General features: G+C 43.5%; 1 protein-coding gene across 1 annotated transcript; it reads right to left on the minus strand.

Annotated features, from left to right (window-relative positions):
- Positions 1-187: 187 nt before the first annotated feature.
- Positions 188-22,555, minus strand: zgc:110410 (uncharacterized protein LOC553618 homolog). Its single transcript, XM_060920442.1, has 9 exons — positions 22,336-22,555; positions 21,861-21,939; positions 21,623-21,676; positions 20,683-20,773; positions 20,557-20,594; positions 15,226-15,313; positions 588-677; positions 457-504; positions 188-337 (listed from the first exon to the last, which is right to left on the minus strand). Exons 1-9 carry the CDS (start codon positions 22,553-22,555, stop codon positions 188-190), a joined length of 858 nt encoding a protein of 285 aa, XP_060776425.1.
- Between the last annotated feature and the right edge of the window lie 499 nt (positions 22,556-23,054).

Consider the following 23,054-nt stretch of genomic DNA (forward strand, 5'->3'; position numbering starts at 1 on the left):
AAGCCATCAAAAATCAGATTGATGCGTTATCATATTCTCTTAATTATGGAGCTTTGCTCTGCTATGAAGTTTTCGGTGCAAAAATAAATACATAGTCACAGTAGTACAGAATGCAATAAGAGGGAATGTAGAGTGCAGGGATTTTGATAAACCTTCTTTTTGGTCTTTTTGATAATTATAATTTGCATTAACGGCAGAGCCCGATCAGCTGAAGTATCATCAAGAAAATTGTTACAATGTCGAGGTAGAGGTTCAGTGCAGCAAAAATGTATTCCTCTGCATTGATGGTGTATTTGTGTTTCCCGCCCAGCATTAGTTGTGTATCCATGACCAGGTACTAAAGGGAGAGAAACAGACATGTGACATGCTGTCATGATTAGCGTAATAATATATGACAAGTAATATGGTGTCAAAAACAAACTTTATAAGAATAAATAAATATGGACAATTACTTACGATAGAGAAAACCAATGTCCCCAGGGATGCGTAAGCAATATATAGAAACTGTTGAAAGTAAACTAAAGATGAAATAAAATATAAAGAACAGATTCTGATCATTCATTTTCCGTGTCAGTCATATTGTTTACCTGGGATCTCATGATAGCACAGAGTAACCCAAACGAGACCAGAGTCCAGCATAGCACCCAAAGGGTTCCACTGACAGATGTGAAGTCCCACTATGAGCAAAAGAGTTGGACAAGTTGGAACAATTATTCATTGATTTATATTTATTTTTAATGCAAAGTTCCAAATGTCATATAAATGTCATGTAGTCATGAGATCTGCATATAAATGTGAAAAAAACCCTTAAACATTACAATGCTAAAAGAAGTGATCAGAGATTCTGGTTTTCCAACATGTGCAGAATTAAAAACCTCATTCAGTAACTAGAGATGTCACATTTAACAACACATCCTGCAATCATATGTCCTATGTTCATCACTTTGACTCCAACGTCTCTGTAAATCTGGCTTTTGATTCTGTCTGTGCACGTATCACATACTATGATACGACTTTTTCCATGGAATAAAAACATGCATTCTATTCCCTTCTAGTGGGTTTATTGATGGCATGCGATATTATCATATCGCTTATCCTCCATGTATTACACCACTCTCCCTAATGGAGAATGAGCATGGAATATTGTTATAATATTGCACATTGTCAAGACAACACAACGTCACACGTCAGAGCTCGTGAGAAGATCCAGTGACAAAACTTTGCTGTTGCACATGCGCACAATCATTTCTTTGTTGGCCGCGAAAGAGAGAGGACGGGGTTAATTTGGTGCTCAGTTTAAGTACTAAATAAATAAACTGAAAACTGAAACTAAAGACACGCTGAACACCCGAAAGGCTACCAAAACTTCATTATACAGGGTGGTTCAAAAATTTTGCTATCATTTCACAATCTAATAACTTTGCCAATTCTCATTCAATTGACCTCAAATTTTAACAGCATGTGTGGAAACAGGTCAAAATTTTATGTTTAATGTATGTTTTTTTATCTTTTTAGATATAGAAATGCCATTCACTGGAAAAGAAAAGGCGTTTTGTGTGGTAGAGTAAAGAAGATAGATGGGTTTTTATCTTGTCTCGTCTCGTCTTCTTCCGCTTTATCCGGGACCGGGTCGCGGAGGCAGCAGTCTAAGCATGGAAGCCCAAACTTCCCTTTCCCCAGACACCTCGGCCAGCTCCTCGGGAAGAACACCGAGGCGTTCCCAGGCCAGCCAAGAGACATAGTCCCTCCAGCGTGTCCTGGGTCTTCCCCGGGGCCTCCTCCCAGGGGGACATGCCTGGAACACCTCCCCAGGGAGGCGTCCAGGAGGCATCCGAAAAAGATGCCCGAGCCACCTCAGCTGATTCCTCTCGATGTGGAGGAGCAGCGGCTCTACTCCGAGCTCCTCCCGAGTGACTGTGCTTCTCACCCTATCTCTAAGGGAGCGCCCAGCCACCCTGCGAAGGAAACTCATTTCGGCCGCTTGTATCCGTGATCTTGTTCTTTCGGTCATTACCCAAAGCTCATGACCATAGGTGAGAGTCGGAACGTAGATCGACCGGTAAATTGAGAGCTTCGCCTTTTGGCTCAGCTCCTTCTTCACCACAATGGACCGGTAAAGCGACCGCATCACTGCGGAGACTGCACCGATCCTCCTGTCGATCTCACGTTCCATCCTTCCCTCACTCGTGAACAAGATCCCGAGATATTTAAACTCCTCCACTTGAGGCAGGACTTCTCCACCAACCTGGAGAGGGCAAGCCACCCTTTTCCGGTTGAGAACCATGGCCTCGGACTTGGAGGTGCTGATTCTCATCCCAGCCGCTTCACACTCGACTGCAAACCGCCCCAGTGCATGTTGAAGGTCCTAGTTTGAAGAAGCCAACAGGACAACATCATCCGCAAAAAGCAGAGATGAAATCCTGTGGTTCCCAAACAGGATTCCTTCCGGCCCCTGGCTGCGCCTAGAAATTCTGTCCATAAAAATTATGAACAGAACCGGTGACAAAGGGCAGCCCTGCTGGAGTCCAACATGCACTGGGAACAGGTCTGACTTACTGCCGGCAATGCGAACCAGACTCCTGCTCCGTTCGTACAGGGACCGGACAGCCCTTAGCAAAGAGCCCCGAACCCCATACTCCCGAAGCACCCACCACAGAATACCACAGGGGACACGGTCGAATGCCTTCTCCAGATCCACAAAGCACATGTGGACTGGTTGGGCAAACTCCCATGAACCCTTGAGCACCCTATGAAGGGTATAGAGCTGGTCCAGTGTTCCGCGACCAGGACGAAAACCGCATTGTTCCTCCTGGATCCGAGGTTCGACTATTGGTCGAATTCTCCTCTCCAGTACCCTGGAGTAAACCTTCCCCAGGAGGCTGAGAAGTGTGATTCCCCTATAATTGGAGCACACTCTCCGGTCCCCTTTCTTAAAAAGAGGGACCACCACCCCAGTCTGCCACTCCAGAGGCACTGTCCCCGACCGCCCCGTTGCAGAGGTGTGTCAACCAAGACAGCCCCACAACATCCAGAGACTTGAGATACTCAGGGCGGATCTCATCCACCCCCGGTGCCTTGCCACCGAGGAGCTTGCAAACCACCTCAGTGACTTCGGCTTGGGTAATGGACGAGTCCACCTCTGAGTCATCAGCCTCAGTCTCCTCATTGGAAGACAAGACAGTCTCCTCATTGGAAGCCCCTCCTAGAACTGCCACCTTATTGTGGTGGAGGGGTTTGTGTGCTTGAATGATCCTAGGAGCTATGTTGTCGGGGGCATTATGCCCCTGTCAGGGTTTCCCAAGGCAGACAGGTCCTAGGTGACAGGCCAGACCAAGAGCAGTTCACCAAAACCCTTATGGAGAAACCATTGAGGATCGTGACGTCGCCCGGTATGGCGCAGCCGGGGCCCCACCCTGGAGCCAGGCCTGGGGTTGGGGCTCGTTTGCGAGCGCTTGGTGGCCAGGCCTTTGCCCATGGGGCCCGGCCGGGCTTAGCCCGAAGAGGTGACGTGGGCCCGACCTCCTGTGAGTTCACCACCCACAGAGGTAGTAGTAGGGGACTGGTGCAGTGTGGATTGGGTGGCAGTCGAAGGCAGGGGCCTCGACGACCTGATCCCCGGACACAGCGGCTAGCTGTTGGGACATGGGTTTTCATCTTGTGTTTAAATTAAAATTTAAAGTTTAAATTAAAAATATTTGCATGAGACTATTTGCTAACACATTTTACGGAAAATATTCACAACAGTTTCATATAAAACTAGTTAAAACAGTTTTATTAGTCCAGTAGCTTGTTGGACAGTTGACAGTTTCTGTCATATAATGGCGATAGATGGATGTAAGTGCAAGAAGAGTTTTATTGAAAACACACAAGCAAACAGATCCAAAACATAGACAAAGGCAGAGTCAGAAAAACTGGCAGTGGTTGAGTGAGGCACAGACAGGATATCAGAGGTAATACAATACACACAGTACAAAAACACAAATAGGGTCAAAACCAGAAAAGTGATAATACAAGGCTCTCGCAAAGTCTGTCCTTGTGTTTCCGAAATCACTCACTACTCACTATAAAGTGCACTATATAGTGGACGATATAGTGAGTTCGCCATTTTGTAGTGCTGTCCAAATGTATAGTGAGAATTATTACACCCTATATAGTGGACTCGTAGTATCCCATAATGCATCGTGAACAGGGGTGGACAGTAAAGAAGTACATTTACTTGAATACTGTACTTAAGTACACTTTTTGAGTATCTGTACTTTACTTGAGTATTATTTTTTTCTGGAAACTTATGACTTTAACTTCACTACATTTGAAAGACAAATATTGTACTTTTCACTCCACTACATTTCTATCACGGTCCTCATTACTCGTTACTATGAAGCAGCTTTGAAAGTGGAGGCTTTTTCTTTTCTTTTCTAAAATGTGATTGCTTTTTTTCCGCAGGCGACACTGAGACAGTAATCACTAGGGTCAGGTCAGGTCCATAGACTGGATAAAATCAATTTCAATGATTTCCCTGTCGCATTATTTGAACAAGATCAGTTGATGGCAGACTGGAAGGAGGCGGTTCTTCTGGGGAATGCACACACTCATGGCTATAACTAGAACCTATGTTTCAGTTTTCTGAAAGGATTAAAGATTCGTTTAATTTTAAACGTTTGCTTTGTTTGCCTAAAACTAACCACATCACGGCCTATAAAAACCTGCAGAAGCATATTGAGGGATGTAAACGTTTTATTCCAAGAGAAAGCCTGCAATGAAGTTGTCTGTGCTTTTAGAGCTAGCGATAACATTGCAATAGCTATGCAGTCTGGTTAGTCAAAGGACTTTCTATAGATTTGCCTGCCAAGTTGCCATTGTCTTGTCCATGGCTAACGTTAACACATAGCTAGTTAACTTGGACACTATTAGTTAGCATGTAAAAACGGAGTTACGCTAACATGAATAACGTTAACTTATCTGAAGTCCTTTCAGAAATGTTTTAACATAATCTTGCCAAATAAACAGAATGTAGAAATCTTTATTTTCTAGTAACGTTAGCTACCCAATATGATTTCAAGTTTGAAAAGAGTTTGCTAGCATGTCAGGTGGAGCTTCACTGACTAGCTAGCTTAACGTTAAAACACCATGATGGCGCAGCATGTGTTAATTTTGTAAAGCCAGTAGGTTGCTTCAGAGGCATTTGGTATTGTAAGTGTTGAGGCAATAATACAATAATGCAGTGACAGAAAATATACTTTTAATACTTAAGTATTTTTAAAAGCAAGTATTTCAGTACTTTAACTTAAGTAAAAATTTGACTTGACAACTTTCACTTGTATCGGAGTAACATTTGACCAGTGGGATCTGTACTTTGACTTAAGTAATGAAGTTGGGTACTTTGTCCACCTCTGCTCGTGAAAAGAAGTGTATAACTGATAGTCACTAACCAAGCAATATATACCATCATGCATTGCAGTCATGCTGAATGAAAAGCTGTAAAAGCTGTTTCATAAGGATCGTTAAGTATTTTAGATTGAGTATAGCAGTAGTCTGTTTTTCCTTATGACAACAGGCATGTGACAAATTTATAAGTTGTGGCACGAAAATGGCAATAATGGATGGAGGAAGAAACACATTAGAAACGGACATTCAAGTACAATTAAAAATAGTAAGAGAATAGAAAATAAGCTAAAACAGAATAAGACAGATAAAACACAAGAATAAAAGTTACAGTGCAGAGCAAGGAATTAATCAAAATCCTCAAATTTGATTTAATAAAAGGCAGCGGCAAAGAAGAAAGTATTCAGCCTTGATTTAAAAGAACTGAAAGATGCAGCAGACACAAAGTACTTTTTTATTTATTAAAGGAAAAGGCAACTTTTGTACAAAACCAGGTGTGTAATAGGAGAAAAACATATACGTAATCAATTCCGTTAATTATTTCCATTATATATCGAGCATGAAAAAATATTTTTAACTTTGAAATCATGAATTGACACAGAGGAGTTGAAGTTGGAGGAGTCAGCCATTTTGAGATTGTGGGCAACTATAAACCAATCAGAATCTTTCGTTAATGCGCCTCCCTCTGATCTGTGACGTCACTGGGCCCATGAAAACAGTGTTTACAAGCAGATCACTGTGATTAGGAGTCCCGGCAGGTGGCTTGTATTTGATTCGTTTATATCCCGACCTTGTCAGCTGTCAGATTTATGTTCATGGACCCGGTAAGCTAGTAAATAATATATATATATTTTTTTTCTTTACCAAATTCTAACAGAAAACGAGAGCGCCCGAAAGGGAAAACCGAGCCGAGCCGCTTCACGCATGTGCAGTAGGCTTGGTAGGACAAATCCAAATAGGAGTCATTCAGGATTCAGCCATGTTTTTGCTCCGTGTTTTTACTCAACCAAAGTTATACAGTATTATGAGCTTTAAGTTGCATAAATAAAACCATTTGGTGAAACTTTGAAGAAGCGATTGTACTGGTTTTTTACCTTATTACCATGAAGCACTGAAGAGTTCTTTTCAGTGGTGGGCCGCATGACGTCACGCAGTAGATCAATATGGCGGAACGCATCTTCGCTGAGCTCAGCGAAAGCCCATATTATTAAAAGTCAAAAGATACGGGGGCGTCGTGGCTCAGGTGGTTAGGGCGCCGTGCCATGAATGCGGGCGACCCGGGTTCGGTTCCGGCCCGGGGTCATTTCCCGATCCCTTCCCGTCTCTCTCTCCCGCTCGTTTCCTGTCTCTGCACTGTCCTATCCAATAAAAGGTGCAAAAAGCCCCAAAAAAAATCTTTAAAAAAGTTAAAAGATACTGTTATGCGGTCTGTTCTTTCTCTGTAAATTCCATGATCGATTACTTTATATATTTATCTATCTATTTGTGGTGATTTTGTACAAAAGTTGTCTTTTCCTTTAATGTGGGAAATACGCTTAGGATAATGTATATTTATTATTTTGAAAACCCACCAGCCGGGGGCGGCACGGTGGTGTGGTGGTTAGCGCTGTCGCCTCACAGCAAGAAGGTCCGGGTTCGAGCCCCGTGGCTGGCGAGGGCCTTTCTGTGTGGAGTTTGCGTGTTCTCCCCGTGTCCGCGTGGGTTTCCTCTGGGTGCTCCGGTTTCCCCCACAATCCAAAGACATGCAGGTTAGGTTAACTGGTGGCTCTAAATTGACCGTAGGTGTGAATGTGAGTGCGAATGGTTGTCTGTGTCTATATGTCAGCCCTGTGATGACCTGGCGACTTGTCCAGGGTGTACCCCGCCTTTCGCCCGTAGTCAGCTGGGATAGGCTCCAGCTTGCCTGCAACCCTGTAGAAGGATAAAGCGGCTAGAGATAATGAGATGAGATGAGACCCACCAGCCGACTGACCTGGCACGTTTAAATTGTGCAACAGTAATGACGTAAATAACGGCACAGCGGAGTAGTGTCCAAAAGTTTTTGTTTTTTTTATTTTACCAATGAGCTTACTGTATATAGTCGTCTATCTAGAATTCCCTAGATAGTGAGTAGGGAGTAGTGAATGAGTGAGTGATTTTGGACAAAGCTTGTGTGTTACTGAGAGTCCTTATATATGTGCGCTGTGATTGTGCTCTAATTAGGAACAGGTGCTGTTAGGACTGGGACTGTTTTGGCCTCTAGAGGCCGCTGTTATTTCCTTTTCGTGTCATGTTTGTTTTGGCCTCTAGAGGCCGCCACTGTTCCTGTGTTTTGTGTTTGTGTTGATTGTCTGTTTAGTCCTGATTATTTTCACCTGTGTTCAATTTAGTTTGTGTATTTATACCCCCTGAGTTCAGTCCTCTTGTCACGGAGTCTTTGTGCTGTTATGTTTATCTCCAGTTTCCTCTGTACCGTGTTCTTTGTTTTGCACTTTGCTTTTCTTTTGGACCTAGTAGTGACTGTGTTTTTGGATCGTCTGAGCTTTGGTATTTTTGCCTTTTCTTTTCTGGTTTTTTGGCTTTTGTTTTGAACTTTTGGATTTTTTATTTTTTCCCTTATATCTTCTGAGCGTTTTTGGATTATTACTTTTTGGATTCTTTTGTGTATATATTGTAAATAAACCTTTTGATACTTTTTCTACTTCCGCCTCACGCCTCTGCATTTGAGTCATCCCCCTGGTGGCCTAGTGGGGGTTTGCTGGATTATCACACCAGCCAACCAGGTTCGAATCTCAGCAAAACCCTAACAGAAAGACTCCGTCATGACCGACTCAGCAGAGGCTGCTTCAACTGTCTACCTGGCCAACCTTCAGGGAATTATGGCAGCTTTGACACGCTTCGGAGCGACCATGGACGCTCATGGACAAACGCTCACCAGCCAACGTGAGGCCCTTGCTCACCACGAGGAACTGCTTCAGCAAATTGGGAAAACCCTGGCACAGCTGCCACCTCTGCCTGCATCTCCTCATCCTGATCCAGCTCCCGCTCCTGCTCCAGTGACTCCTGCCATGCTGCCCTTCTTCACCTCGCGAACCCAGCCTTCCTGCACCACAGAGGTATGATGGCAAGCACAGTGAGTGCCGAGAGTTCCTTACCCAGTGTCAACTCACCTTTGAGCTTCAGCCTACCACCTACACTACGGATCGCAGCAAGATTGCCTTTGTGATAACCTTATTAGCTGGTAAGGCGCGAGCCTGGGCTACTGCTATCTGGCAGAGACAGGGACCTGAGTGCTTTGATTTCCAGCTGTTTTCTGAAGAGATGCTTCTGGTCTTCGATCAGGCGGACATCAGTACCGACGCAGCCAGAAAGCTCATGTCCATCCGGCAAGGAGGAAGCGTCGCAGATTACGCCATCTCGTTCCGGACGCTCGCAGCAGTAAGTGGATGGAACGAGACTGCCCTGGTGTCAGCCTTCCACCATGGTCTGTCTGACCCCATCAAGGACGGTCTGGCCTCTATTGGATGCCCAAGTGACCTCGAAACTCTCATCTCACATGCTATTCGTCTGGACAACAGGATTAGAGAACGCCGCCAAGTCCTGAGCCCCCCCAGCCTCCCTACCTCTACCTGGAGCCCATCTACCTCCTTCAGTGACTGTCCAGAACCCATGCAAGTGGGTCGTACTTGCCTCTCCGCATCTGAGAGGGAGCGCAGAAGGAGGGACAAGTGCTGCATCTACTGTGGCAAGCCTGGTCACTTCCGAGCATCATGTCCCGAACTCTCGGGAAAAGGACCGCCCCGTCCAGCCGAGGGAGGGTTGTGATGGGGCCTACCCTCTCTCCTGGACTCCCTGGCCAAGGAATCTACATCCCGGTCTCCATCTCCTGGGGTGAGTCCGTCCACTCTTGTCAAGCTTTGTTAGACTCAGGGGTGGCTGGAAACTTTATGGATATTCACTTCGCCCAAAGTATCAATGTCCCGACTGCACCTCTTGAAGTCCCACTGTCTGTGTCTGCCCTGGATGGCCAAGCCTTAGGTGACGGAAGAGTCACCCAAGTAACTTCTCCAGTCTTCCTCCAGTCTCAAGGTCACAAGGAAGAAATATCCCTGCACCTGATTCCTTCACCTGAGTTCCCAGTTATTCTAGGTCTCCCTTGGCTTACTCGCCACAACCCTCGCATAGACTGGGTAACAAGCCAGGTTGTGGAATGGGGCCCTGCATGCCATGCCTCTTGTCTGCTCTCTAGCTCTCCTGTGTCTCCTGCCAAGCCCCCTGATCTCACCGAGTTATCTCAAGTTCCCACAGAGTACTGGGATCTCAAAGAGGTCTTCAGCAAGAGCAGGGCCGCCGTTCTTACTCCGCACCGGGCCTACGACTGTGCCATCAACTTGCTCCCTGGGACTACCCCTCCTCGTGGCAGACTGTTTTCCCTCTCTCAGCCAGAACGCAAGGCCATGGAGGAATACCTCAAAGACGCCCTGGTCTCTGGGTTCATTCGACCCTCCACCTCACCTGCTGGTGCCGGCTTCTTCTTTGTCGGCAAGAAGGATGGGGGGCTCCGACCATGTATTGACTACAGGGGCCTGAACAAGATCACTGTGCGCAACCGATATCCCCTTCCGCTGATGTCCACTGCTTTCGACCTGCTCCAAGGCGCCACCGTCTTCACCAAGTTGGACCTACGGAACGCATACCACCTCATCCGTATCCGACAGGGAGATGAGTGGAAGACTGCCTTTAACACCCCGCCTGGGCACTACAAATACCAGGTGATGCCCTTCGGACTCACCAACGCACCAGCTGTTTTTCAGGCCCTAATCAACGACGTCTTAAGGGACATGATTAACCTGTACGTTTTTGTCTACCTCGATGACATCCTTATCTTTTCCAAGACCGTGCAGGAGCACCGCCACCATGTCCGCCAGGTTCTCCAGAAGCTGCTACAGAACAATCTGTTCGCCAAGACCCAGAAATGCGAATTTCATGTTCCCGAGGTCTCCTTTCTGGGATTTATTGTACGGACAGGCCAACTCCAAATGGACCCAGCCAAGACCCTGGCCGTCCGGGACTGGCCTACTCCCAAGTCCGTTAAGGAGGTTCAGTGGTTCTTAGGATTCGCTAACTTCTACTGCAAGTTCATCAGGAACTTCAGTTCTGTAGCAGCACCCATGTCGGACCTCACCAAAGGGACAGGTGGATCTTATGTCTGGTCTCCTCAGGCGGAAAAGGCGTTCAAAGACCTCAAGGACCGCTTCTGCACGGCACCCATTCTGGTCCTCCCGGACACCTCCCAACCATTCATCGTGGAGGTGGATGCCTCGGACAGTGGTGTCGGCGCGGTGCTCTCTCAACGTTTGGAAGGAAAGCTGCACCCCTGCGCTTACTTCTCCCACCGCCTGAGTCCTGTGGAGTCCCGGTACGATGTGGGGGATCGAGAACTGCTAGCAGTCAAACTGGCCCTTGAGGAGTGGAGGCACTGGCTGGAGGGAGCGCAACATCCATTCCTGGTTTGGACTGACCACAAGAACCTGGAGTACCTCCAGCAAGCCAAGAGACTGAACCCACGACAGGCTAGGTGGGCCCTGTTTTTCAGTCGGTTTGACTTCACCCTCTCGTACCGCCCCGGCTCCAAGAACACCAAACCTGACGCACTGTCCAGGCTGTTCTCTGCCACTAACAGGGAGAGTGAAGTCGGGCTTATTATCCCTGTGTCCCGGATTGTGGCCCCTGTCCACTGGGGTATTGAGGAGGCTGTCCGACGAGCCCAACGCCAGGACCCTGGTCCTGGGACGGGGCCACCGGGCCTCTTGTACGTCCCACATCAAGCCCGGGCCAAGGTTCTCCAGTTGGGTCACTCTTCCCCTCTCACCGCCCACCCGGGAGCTCGGAGGACCCTGGACTTCCTGAAAAGACGCTTCTGGTGGCCTAACATGGAGAAGTAAGTAAGGTCATTTGTCCTGTCCTGTGAGGTTTGCACCAGAACCAAGAACCCATGACAGCGTCCCCAGGGTCTCCTGCATCCTCTGACCATTCCCCAGCATCCCTGGTCCCACGTGGCAATTGACTTCATCACGGGTCTCCCTGAGTCACGAGGTAACACTGTCATTTTGGTCATAGTTGACAGATTCTCCAAGGCCTGCCGCTTCATACCACTGTGCAAACTCCCCTCTGCTCTTGAAACAGCGAAACTTATGTTTAATCATGTCTTCTGAGTCTTTGGTCTCCCACAGGACATCGTCTCAGACCGAGGGCCCCAGTTCTCCTCCCGAGTGTGGCACGGGTTCTGCAAGGTCATCGGAGCCACTGCCAGCCTCTCCTCTGGGTTTCACCCACAGTCCAATGGTCAGACGGAGAGGCTCAACCAGGACCTGGAAACCACCCTGCGAGGCCTGGCTATGGATAACCCGACATCGTGGAGTACCTGGCTGCCATGGGCAGAGTACGCCCACAACACCCTGCAGTCATCGGCCACCAAGCTGTCGCCATTCCAGTGCCAATTCGGGTTCCAGCCACCTCTGTTCCCGGACCAGGATGAGGACGCGGGGGTGCCCTCAGTCAACCAATATGTGAGACGGTGTCGCAAGACCTGGAGCAAGGTCAGGAAGACCCTCATACAGACCTCCAGAACCAACCAGACTCAGGCCAACCGCCATAGAAGACCTGCCCACGCTTTCCGCCCTGGGCAGCGGGTTTGGCTGTCCACTAAGGACCTTCCGCTGCGGGTGGAGAACCGCAAGCTTGCTCCTCGCTACATTGGCCCCTTCAAGGTGGTGCACAGGGTGAACCCTGTCTCCTACCGGCTCCAGTTGCCCCGGACTCTGAGGATCAACCCCACTTTCCATGTTTCCCTGTTGCGGCCCGTACTGACGTCTACGTATGCCCCTGCCCCTAGGAACCCCCCACCCCCCGCATCTTCCAGGGTCAGACTGTGTTCACTGTGCATCGCCTGCTTGATTCCCGCCGGGTCCGTGGCAAGCTGCAATATCTGGTGGACTGGGAGGGCTATGGTCCTGAGGAGCGCTGCTGGGTTCCTGCTCGGGATGTCCTTGATAAAGAACTGTGTCGGGACTTCCATGCGGCCCATCCGGATCGCCCTGGGAACGTCAGGAGACGCTCCTAGAGGGGGGGGGGGTCCTGTTAGGACTGGGACTGTTTTGGCCTCTAGAGGCCGCTGTTATTTCCTTTTCGTGTCATGTTTGTTTTGGCCTCTAGAGGCCGCCACTGTTCCTGTGTTTTGTGTTTGTGTTGATTGCCTGTTTAGTCCTGATTATTTTCACCTGTGTTCAATTTAGTTTGTGTATTTATACCCCCTGAGTTCAGTCCTCTTGTCACGGAGTCTTTGTGCTGTTATGTTTATCTCCAGTTTCCTCTGTACCGTGTTCTTTGTTTTGCACTTTGCTTTTCTTTTGGACCTAGTAGTGACTGTGTTTTTGGATCTTCTGAGCTTTGGTATTTTTGCCTTTTCTTTTCTGGTTTTTTGGCTTTTGTTTTGTACTTTTGGATTTTTTATTTTTTCCCTTATATCTTCTGAGTGTTTTTGGATTATTACTTTTTGGATTTTTTTGTGTATATGTTGTAAATAAACCTTTTGATACTTTTTCTACTTCTGCCTCACGCCTCTGCATTTGAGTCATCCCCCTGGTGGCCTAGTGGGGGTTTGCTGGATTATCACACCAGCCAACCAGGTTCGAATCCCAGCAAAACCCTAACAGGTGCACAGTAATTAGTCCTAATGGCGTGCGCACGCTTTGCAATCTGCAGCTGCACACTCTGAGCTCCAACACATGACAGATGTAACCAGACAACTGTTTGACATGTCAAGTTTGATATCTGATCTGAACTGTATAGTAATGCTGTAAAGTGAAAACGCTGGTTCACTGCTGTCCACCAGGCACCCAGCAGAGTCACACCATAATAAATGTTGTGTTGTTGTTTCTGACGCATGGCATGCGGTGTCAAAGAAAGGAATAAATATGTATTCATAACTGTAATGCGGATCTCATTATTGATCTCACTGTCACAAGACGATGCAGCAATTTACTGTCACAAAATACACAACACAATTCGATGGTTCATATGCTATAATATTATTATTCTATTCAGGTTGAGTTTGTTCCCTTGCAAATATTTTGCTCATACAGTCATTAGGAGCGCCGCTTTTAGGTAGTGCCTAAATATCTATATTACCAGTTTTTAGAAAGGTCTATTAAAATAAGACGTATGTCCTACTTCTGGCTGGATTTCTCATCACTTCACTCCTGTGGAGGACGGCTCAATATGGACAGCCTAAAGATACACTTAGAAAATGGCTCTGGACACTTACAGTTTTACCATGATGGCTGAGGACTACAATTGCCATGATAACTTTAGTACTGCAGTTGTCATGAACAGTTTTCTCCATCAATGAACAGTTGATAATTTCAACAAAATAGACTTCATGTTAAAACTATCATGAATTTCCTGGTGACACAGTTGTACTTTGTGACTTTACAGGCAGTGTTGTAGTCGAGTCACTAAACCTCAAGTCCGAGTCCAGTCTCGAGTCCCCAGTGTTCAAGTCCGAGTCGTTAAAAAAAATTTGAGTCGAGTCTGAGTCAAGTCCACTATCGATCCGAGTCAAGTCCGAGAACAAGACTCCAACCGCACCATTTGACGGTGGCTGTTTTAGCACCATTAACATTAGCTTGTTCCTGAACATGACGTATGAGCAGGTGAATGTGCATTCTCTTTGTCAGGGAGTGTGAAGTATTCTGTCAGAGATGGTTGGGAGATGGATGTAAGTGCAAAAGGTGTGTTTATTAATACAAATGAAGACAGGTATTAATCCAAAACGGCAGGCAAAATCGTAAAACAGTGAAACAGGCAATAGGTCAAGCGAGGCACAAATAGGTTATCGTAGACGAGGTAGAATCAAAAACAAGAAACAGGAAACCAAACAAGGAAATAAGGCTCGGTAATGTGTCAGCAATGCAACTCAATACTTTGCAAAGTACGTGCATTTTCACAGTTTTTATATCAGCACGCTGATTGCACCTTAATCCTGGGCAGTTGTGAGTCGTTTACGGTTCGTGTGCGAAAGTCCGCTTGGCGCGCATGCTGTCTGGAGCACGTCCTAGAATCTATCTGAAGCACACGCCAAGGCACGCAGATGTGACTCTCTTGCACAAAATTAGTACAAAAATTAATGTACAGTAGATATAAATATCTTATGCCAAATTATTATGGCATGTTACAAAAAACAAAGAAAAAATCACAGTCCTCGTCTCTAATTTACGAGTCCGAATGCAGTTAATACATGAGTCCAAGTCTGAGTCATCAGTGCTCAAGTCCAAGTCAAGTCACGAATCCTTAAAATTAGGGCACGAGTTGGACTTGAGTACTACAAGCCTGTATATAGGACACACTTATAGAAGTGAGTTATTTATAATCACACTATCTGTCGTCACCCAAATGAGGATGGGTTCCCTTTTGAGTCTGGTTCCTCTCAAGGTTTCTTCCTCATAACTTCTCATAGAGCTTTTCCTTGCCACCGTTGCCTCAGGCTTGCTCATTAGGGATAAATTTATTAGTTCACGTTTATAATGTATATTTTTCTGTAAAGCTGCTTTGCAACAATGTCTATTGTTAAAAGCACAATACAAATAAATGGACTTGATTTGACTTCCCATATTGTTTGCTTTACATATACATAAGGATACATAATAAAGACGGAAGCTGAAAATACAAAAGCAGCATGGGCAGATTTCTGTAAGTGGATCGCCATGTAATAATGATGTCTTCGAAATTAAAATCTGTTCAAGTAAATGAGAAGTGTGAATTCGAACTTTTTGATTGGACTTTTTATATTGCCATGTTACTGACCTTACTCTGCATTGCAAATAGACTCAGACCAAAGGACACAAAGGCAGTGGCTCCTACTGCCCACAGAACAGCCTCTGCATTAAAGAACCTAAAACACACACACGTTCATCAGTTCTGGCTGTCTTTATACTATAATTCTCTTTATAAAGAAGCTGTATAGGATAAATACCCTATACTTGACTCTAAAAAAATGTATTTTATCATTTATCAAAAACAGATGGTTGTATACTGAATACAAAATTTTAAAAATTAGTAAAAACCAATGATGCAAAGTAGTATTTAATTATGCTAATTAGGTAAAAATGTCAAATTGGTACAGTCAATAAAAAAATCATCAAAGATTATTTCTAATATCTTCTTTCTGCTCTGTAGGCCTTTGTATTTCTCAAAAGTAGGGCCTACTAGTGTTTATATTAAAGAATATAAATGATTCTTATTTCAATTAATATTTACAGCTTTCAAGGCGAACCTCGAAAAAACTGTGTGATCCACATCCAATAAACAATCCTGGTTAACTGAATTGAAATTGACACTCACACACTGTAAACCCAGATATCAAATGTACTTTTAAAAATTAATTAAAATGCACTTAAAAATATAAGTTTGATGACATTACTGGGAAATACTAAGTATTGTCAACTTGTGGAAATAGTCGTTTAGATGAATACATTTAAGTTGAATGGATTAAATTCATAAGTTTTGTTTATGACCACACCTCTTTTTCTTTAGACTGCGTCAACTGGCCTCTACCCAGAGGCGGGCAGTAACGAAGTACATTTACTATACTGTACTTAAGTACAGTTTTGGAGTAGCCTATTTGTACTTTACTTGAGTTTATTTCTTAAAAAATACTTTAACTTTCACTTCACTACATCTGAATGACAAATACCATACTTTTCACTTCACTACATTTCTGTTAAGGCTCTTATTACTCGTTACTTTTCTCAGATATCAGGCACACGCACACACACTTAAGTATGACCATTAAGGTGTATTTCACTTCACTCCAGTATATTTAAGAATATATATATTTAAGAATATATTCCAGTATATTTATTTCGTGGCTCAGATGGCTAAGGCACCATACCATAAATCCAGGGACCCGGGTTCGATTCCGACCCAAGGTCATTTCCCGATCCCTCCTGTCTTTCTCTCCCACTCATTTCCTGTCTCTCTACACTGTCCTATCCAGAAAAAAAAACAACAACCCGAATAGTAAACAATAAACATGGAGTCGTTAGTGTTGCTGGTCTTGGTTCTGTGGCTTGTTGACAACGGCAACAGATACTGGCAAGAGCGTATACGTATATGAGGCGAGGCGCATAAGGCTTCAGAAATTCTTGTAATTCTTCTTCTTCCGGGTTTACGGTGTGTTTTGCTTCGATACAAGTGTTGCCTCAACCAAATGTTCCAAGTTTAGTTCAACCCAAACGGACACTCAGAGTCCTAAAAAGAATGTTGCGGCAACAACAGCAGAGAGGTTGTTTTTAGACCTTTTGTTTTGTGCAAAATGGTAAAATAAAAATGCAATTTTGATATTTTAATTTCCTGTTGTTTTTCTTCTACTTTTCTAGCTAATCGGTTACAGAGATGGAAGTTAAACATAAAGATAACATAACTAGAACAACAACAATGGTTTTCCCTTTTAAGGTGTTAAAAGTTTAGGTGCCTTGCTCAAGGGCATTCAGCTATGGATTTTTCTTGCCGATCCAGGGAATTGAACCAGCGACCGTTTGGGCCCACGGCTCCATCTCTAACCTTTATCCCATGACTTCCCCAGCTAAATTTGCCCTCTAGTTTTGCTAACTAGTTTTCTTGGTAATATTTACCAACTATAGTTTTGTGTTCAGTGGTGTAGTGGTTAGCGCTGTCGCCTCACAGCAAGAAGGTCCTGGGTTCGAGCCCCGGGGCCGGCGAGGGCCTTTCTGTGTGGAGTTTGCATGTTGTCTGCGTGGGTTTCCTCCGGGTGCTCTGGTTTCCCCCACAGTCCAAAGACATGCAGGTTAGGTTAACTGGTGACTCTAAATTGAGTGTGAATGGTTGTCTATGTGTCAGCCCTGTGATGACCTGGCGACTTGTCCAGGGTGTACCCCGCCTTTTGCCCGTAGTCAGCTGGGATAGGCTCCAGCTTGCCTGCGACCCTGTAGAAGGATAAAGCGGCTAGAGACGATGAGGTGTTAAAAGGACTAGGGAAGACAGTAATGTTGTAAGTGGTTTCAAGTTCAGTCAACTTGGAATTTAGTGAATGTAACTTAATATTTTATGTGTAATAACTATATATAACAGTTGATCTTACAGAAGATTTTTAGTTTGATCAACTTGGGATTTAGTACATTTAACTTAAAATTTTACATACAATAACTATATATAACAGTTGATCTTACAGAAGATTGTAAGTTTAAGGTACTCAATTCAATCATTAATAATTACTTATTTTTTTTAAGGCAACCACTTTCCTCAATTTTTTTTAAGTAAACTCAACTTATTCGGGTTTACAGTTCATTTCCGACTTGCGTTTTTTTTTTAAGTATCATTCAGACCACTAAGATCGCAATGTTTTTCATCAGAACAACTACAGCTTTATTCTAAAATACTTATTTATTTACATGAATCAGTTTGATTTGAAAAAATAAGTAGGTAAAGCTATGAAAACTTACTTCAACGTCTTCCATGAATCATAACATCAAAACTATCTGATGGAAAATTTTGCTGAATACTTCATCAGAACAGCAAGAGTGAGAGTGCATCCTGAGATAACATAACGAGATAAATTTCTTTGGAAAGCAGAAATTATAAGCTTTTTAATGATCTTATTGATAGAAAATATTCAAGAGTTGACCAGTGAGTGTCTGATATGCCTACGATAAGTAATAACAAATAGCATGTACAAGTTTTTTTAATATGTATATTTAATATGGACAGGAGTGTTTTACTGGGAAATACACCACTTGTATTTTTCGTACGAGCTACATCCAGGACATGGAGATCCAAAACCGTGAGATATTTCTCTATATATCATCGTGAGGAAATCGATGAATTGTTTTGATAAATTTGTATACTTTTTGTTTGTGAATGTGTCTATATAATAAAAAGAAAATCACACATTGACTTGAAGATATGAAGTTTATCTTCTCATGTTGAAAAACTCGCATTTTTTATATAAAATACATTGTGGATCTCATCCTTCTACAGGGTCGCAAGCAAGCTGGAGCCTATCCCAGCTGACTACAGGCGAAAGGCGGGGTACACCCTGGACAAGTCGCCAGGTCATCACAGGGCTGACACATAGACACAGACAACCATTCACACTCACACCTACGGTCAATTTAGAGTCACCAGTTAACCTAACCTGCATGTCTTTGGACTGTGGGGGAAACCGGAGCACCCGGAGGAAACCCACGCGGACACGGGGAGAACATGCAAACTCCACACAGAAAGGCCCTCGCCAGCCCCGGGGCTCGAACCCAGGACCTTCTTGCTGTGAGGCGACAGCGCTAACCACTACACCACCGTGCCGCCCCATTGTGGCTCTGAGTGACATATTTCCTGATATTTCACTCCGATGATGTCACTCCCAGTGTTTTCCTGCTGACTAGACACGCGTTGTCAAAATGGCAAACCGGTTCAAAATTAAAACTCTTTTGATTAAGTTGCGTATTTTTCTGTGGATGTGTCCATATAATATAAAGAACATTACACGGTGGTGCAAAAATATGAAATTTATCTCCACATGTTGAAAAATATCACTCATTTGATTTGCTTGCTCATGAAATATCCATTCAGCACATGAAGAAAAACTTCATATCTTTGCACAACTGTGTAATATCCTGTGTGTGTGTGTGTGTGTGTGTGTGTGTGTGTGTGTGTGTGTGTGTGTGTGTGTGTGTTCTATATAAACCAAACAAATGGCATGCTAATGTTAATGCTTGTTCAGTTTATTATTTATTTATTTACTTACTTATTTAAATGCATTAAGTAATGAGAATTTTACCTTTATTCTTTACTAAAGACTGATGTGTTACTGTGTTATTCTTCAGTAGTTAATTATGATGTGAAACAATGGTAATTCATTACTACTAATTACTGAAGCATTCATATTTTGCTATTTAAACATAAACTACTGTATTTACAAGACTGTTGAAAGCAAGGTAATAGATAATATTTTTTTATTTGTTGCTACATAATAGCTTTGTATGTTTGTAGGTTATTGTTGTCTATTTCTCACTTGACTAGATAAATTTAAAAAACACACCCATATAATAATAATAATAATAATAATAATAATAATAATAATAATAATAATAATAAAACTCATGGAGACATTTACAGGATATACACTGAGATTTTGGAATTCATTAAGGTATATTAGGCAGTAGATCTCAAGGAGGAACGTAAGGCTTTGCCACTGAGAATTAATGTTTATGTGATCAGTAATTAAAAGTGCAATATTTAGTAGTTATGCAGGAGAACCAGTAATTACTGCTTAAAGACACTTTCAGACTGGAAGAACTTCTTTATAGTTCTTAGAACTGTCAGAGGAAGTTCTGCCTTTGTTTTGTGTGTCCACACTGCAGGAAGTGAGACTGATCGTAGTTCTTAGAATGCTGTTTTGAGGGGCATTTTTAGCTCCTACTTCAGGATAGGTCTTCTCTCAGCACAAGCGGAATCATGAGTGACCGCTGTTTTTAAAAATCTGTGTAAAATGTTAGCTGTGTAAACAACAGCTTCTATCGTTAACATCAAAAATGGGGAAAAAAGAAAAAATACAGACAAATGGACCGACAGTGAAGTCCAGGCTTTATTGAGCGTATATGCGGTGGAGGAAATACAGCACAATTTTGATGCATTTAAGCAAAATATAAAAATCTTTGCTAGCATTTTCTGCTAACAGCATGCTAGCAAGCCAGCTTACATCACTTCAGTGTTCCTACCGGTGGTGCGAATAGAAACAGAAAACAAGCCCTTGAAGGTGTGTACCTCCTGAATGAGCTCCCCAGTGAGCAGTTCTTTTCAATAAGTCCTGAGAACCGTTTGGTCATAAAACACCTCAGGACCCAGTAATTACTGCTTAGTTAACAATGAATGCTTCATAAATATTGAGTAATTAACTAGTAGTACTTAGTAGGAACAAGATAAGTGATGATGAAGAATGACTCATTTGTTCCTGCTTAGTCCCTGCAGAGTTACCCCTGAGTTATGTATCACTGTTGTAAAGGGTTACCAATTTTTGCAAATGGTGAAGTAAGAACAGCTCTCGATAGTGAACTCAGATTTATGGATCTTCGTGTAGAAAAGTAGATTTTATATGTAATTTGTAAAGATATTACTTACACAGTCACCGATCCAAGCAGCAGCCCCTCTGCAACAGTCTGTTTGGGAATAGATCAGTTAAAAACCAAAATACTGTGTGTGTACTCAGTGTTTTCTTAAACATAGGGCAGGTTGATGTTTACTTACAAACAGCCCAAGAAAGAAGAAGTTCAAGGGAACCTTTCGCCGGACATCAGCACAGCAGGAAAACACAATGATAAGGACTAGGGTTGTCCCCCTATTGAAAAGCACACACACATTTTCATACTTCGATCATTGTGGGGACTCACTGACATAATACATTCCCAAGCCACTTACCCTAACCTTAACCATCACAACTAAATGCCTAACCCCAACCCCTACCCTAACCTAAAATTTATTTTATCCTGAACACTAAAACAAAGTTTTAACCCTCAAATGGCCTTTTGAAAAAGTGAGGACCAACCAAAATGTCCTCACTTTCCAAAAACGTCCTAAATCTGGTGATTAAAATGTATTCCAGGCCTCGATATGTAGCAAGTACACACACACACACACACACACACACACACACACACACACACACACACACACACACACACACACACACACATTCATGTACTTCTATCTTTGTGGGGACCCATTGATGTAACACATTCCCTAGTCCCTTACCCTAATTTTAACCATCATAAATGCCTAACCCCATTCCTTACCCTAACCTAAAAAAAAATTTATCCTGAGCAGTAAAACTAAGTTTTAACCCTCAAATGACCCTTTGAAAAAGTGAGGACCAGCCAAAATGTCCTCACTTACCAAAAATGTCCTAAATCTGGTGATTAAAATGTATTCCAGTCCTCGATATGTAGCAAGTACAAGTACCCACACACACACACACACACACACACACACACACACACACACACACACACACACACACACACACACACAGTTGCATGGAGGTGCACTGTGTCTCCTGTAATTTTGCCTCCTTTGTCATAGTCCAGATTACTGACTTATTTAGATCTGATAATCACACAGCCTGGTGTCAGTATTACGTATGATCCCTTATCTACAAACCCACAAACACTGAGTGATGTCAAACACTTACATCATGGTGTAGGCAAACCAACTGGTGCGTATAACCCAGATTTTCAGTGTTTCCCTGTTCAAAGGGGACAAAAGCAACATTAATTTACTCGAGAACTAGAGAATCATATTCCAGTTCTTCGACCTGGGTATCAGAATTATTGATATTAAAAGCCTGGTATGAGTATTGTCCATTTGGTATAATATAATCATTTATGAGTGAGTACTCAAATGATTAACCTGAACAGCTTATTACTCACCAATAGAGAAATGCACAGATAATTCCAACTGTTATCAGCAATTGAACCATAAGGGTGAGGTATACCTTTCTGATGAAACCTGAAGATAAAGGTATTAATAGATAAAGTCAGTTACTAAGGGTGAGGATGGAAAACAGGTTTGCAGGTGACTATGCATTACTTAATCCAGTAGAAGGCAACGAGAAACCACTTCTACAGTATAATTCTTCCCTAGAGACTTTGATGGCTGATGCCATAGCGCCCACGTCACTGCAGTGATATGCCAGATAGATAGATAGATAGATAGATAGATAGATAGATAGATAGATAGATAGATAGATAGATAGATAGATAGATAGATAGATGCATTACTTGCTTATGAAATATACTTATAACTGATACTGGCATCATTTACCTCAGAACTGCTTTAGTGAAATGTTACAGTGTTATAAATGAATATATTCAGTTGATTAACAGTGTACACAGATCCACATACCTCGTCTGATGGAAGCTTCAGAGAAGCAGCTAACATCCTCAAAGCACTGTGTGTATTCTGGGGGAATGCTGTCTGCTGCTTCGACATTATTACTACATTGAGTAACTGTAGAAATTCCAGCCTCCCCGACATTCCTGGCTCCGTGGGCATAGGCTTGAGGGCATGTAGGGTTGTAAGGAGGGGGAAGCTGATCCCCGTTAACCACCGCCGGCCTCTCCATGTGAGTCTGGGTAACTGAGGAGTTCTCCATTATGGGAACCTGGTAAGTTTAACTAAATATAGGAGACTAGAAAGCAGAACATGAGTGATTTGTTAGTAATCATACATTATTTGCATTCCATATATACACTCACCGGCCACTTTAATAAGAACTTGTTCTTGATTCTAAGATTCCTGTTCTTGGCTGGCAGGAGTGGAACCTAATGACCATTCTGCTGTTGCATGAGGAGATGCTTTTCTGCTTACCACAGTTGTAAAGAGTGATTATAGTATGAGTTACTATATTCTTCCTGGCAGCTCAAACCAATCTGGCCATTAGGCGTTTCCACCCACAGAACTGTCGCTCACTCAATATTTTTTGTTTTATGCACCATTCTTTGTAAACTCTAGAGACTGTTGTATGTGAAAACCCCAGGAGATCAGCAGTTTCTGAAATCCTCAAATCAGTCCATTTGGCTCAAACCAACACCCATGCCATAATGAAATTCCCACTTTGAGAT

Source organism: Neoarius graeffei, chromosome 5 (genome assembly GCF_027579695.1).
Source record: "Neoarius graeffei isolate fNeoGra1 chromosome 5, fNeoGra1.pri, whole genome shotgun sequence".
NCBI lineage: Eukaryota > Metazoa > Chordata > Actinopteri > Siluriformes > Ariidae > Neoarius > Neoarius graeffei.

Bases quoted from the DNA above. Each gene is read 5' to 3' on its own strand.
- zgc:110410 (XM_060920442.1), bottom strand. From the start codon at position 22,555: ATGGAGAGGCCGGCGGTGGTTAACGGGGATCAGCTTCCCCCTCCTTAC. The intron at 678-15,225 runs GTCAGTAACATG...TTTTGCTCATAG, and splicing joins TATTTGCAATGCAGAGTAAG to TGGGACTTCACATCTGTCAG. The intron at 338-456 runs GTAAGTAATTGT...CTCTCCCTTTAG, and splicing joins GGACATTGGTTTTCTCTATC to TACCTGGTCATGGATACACA.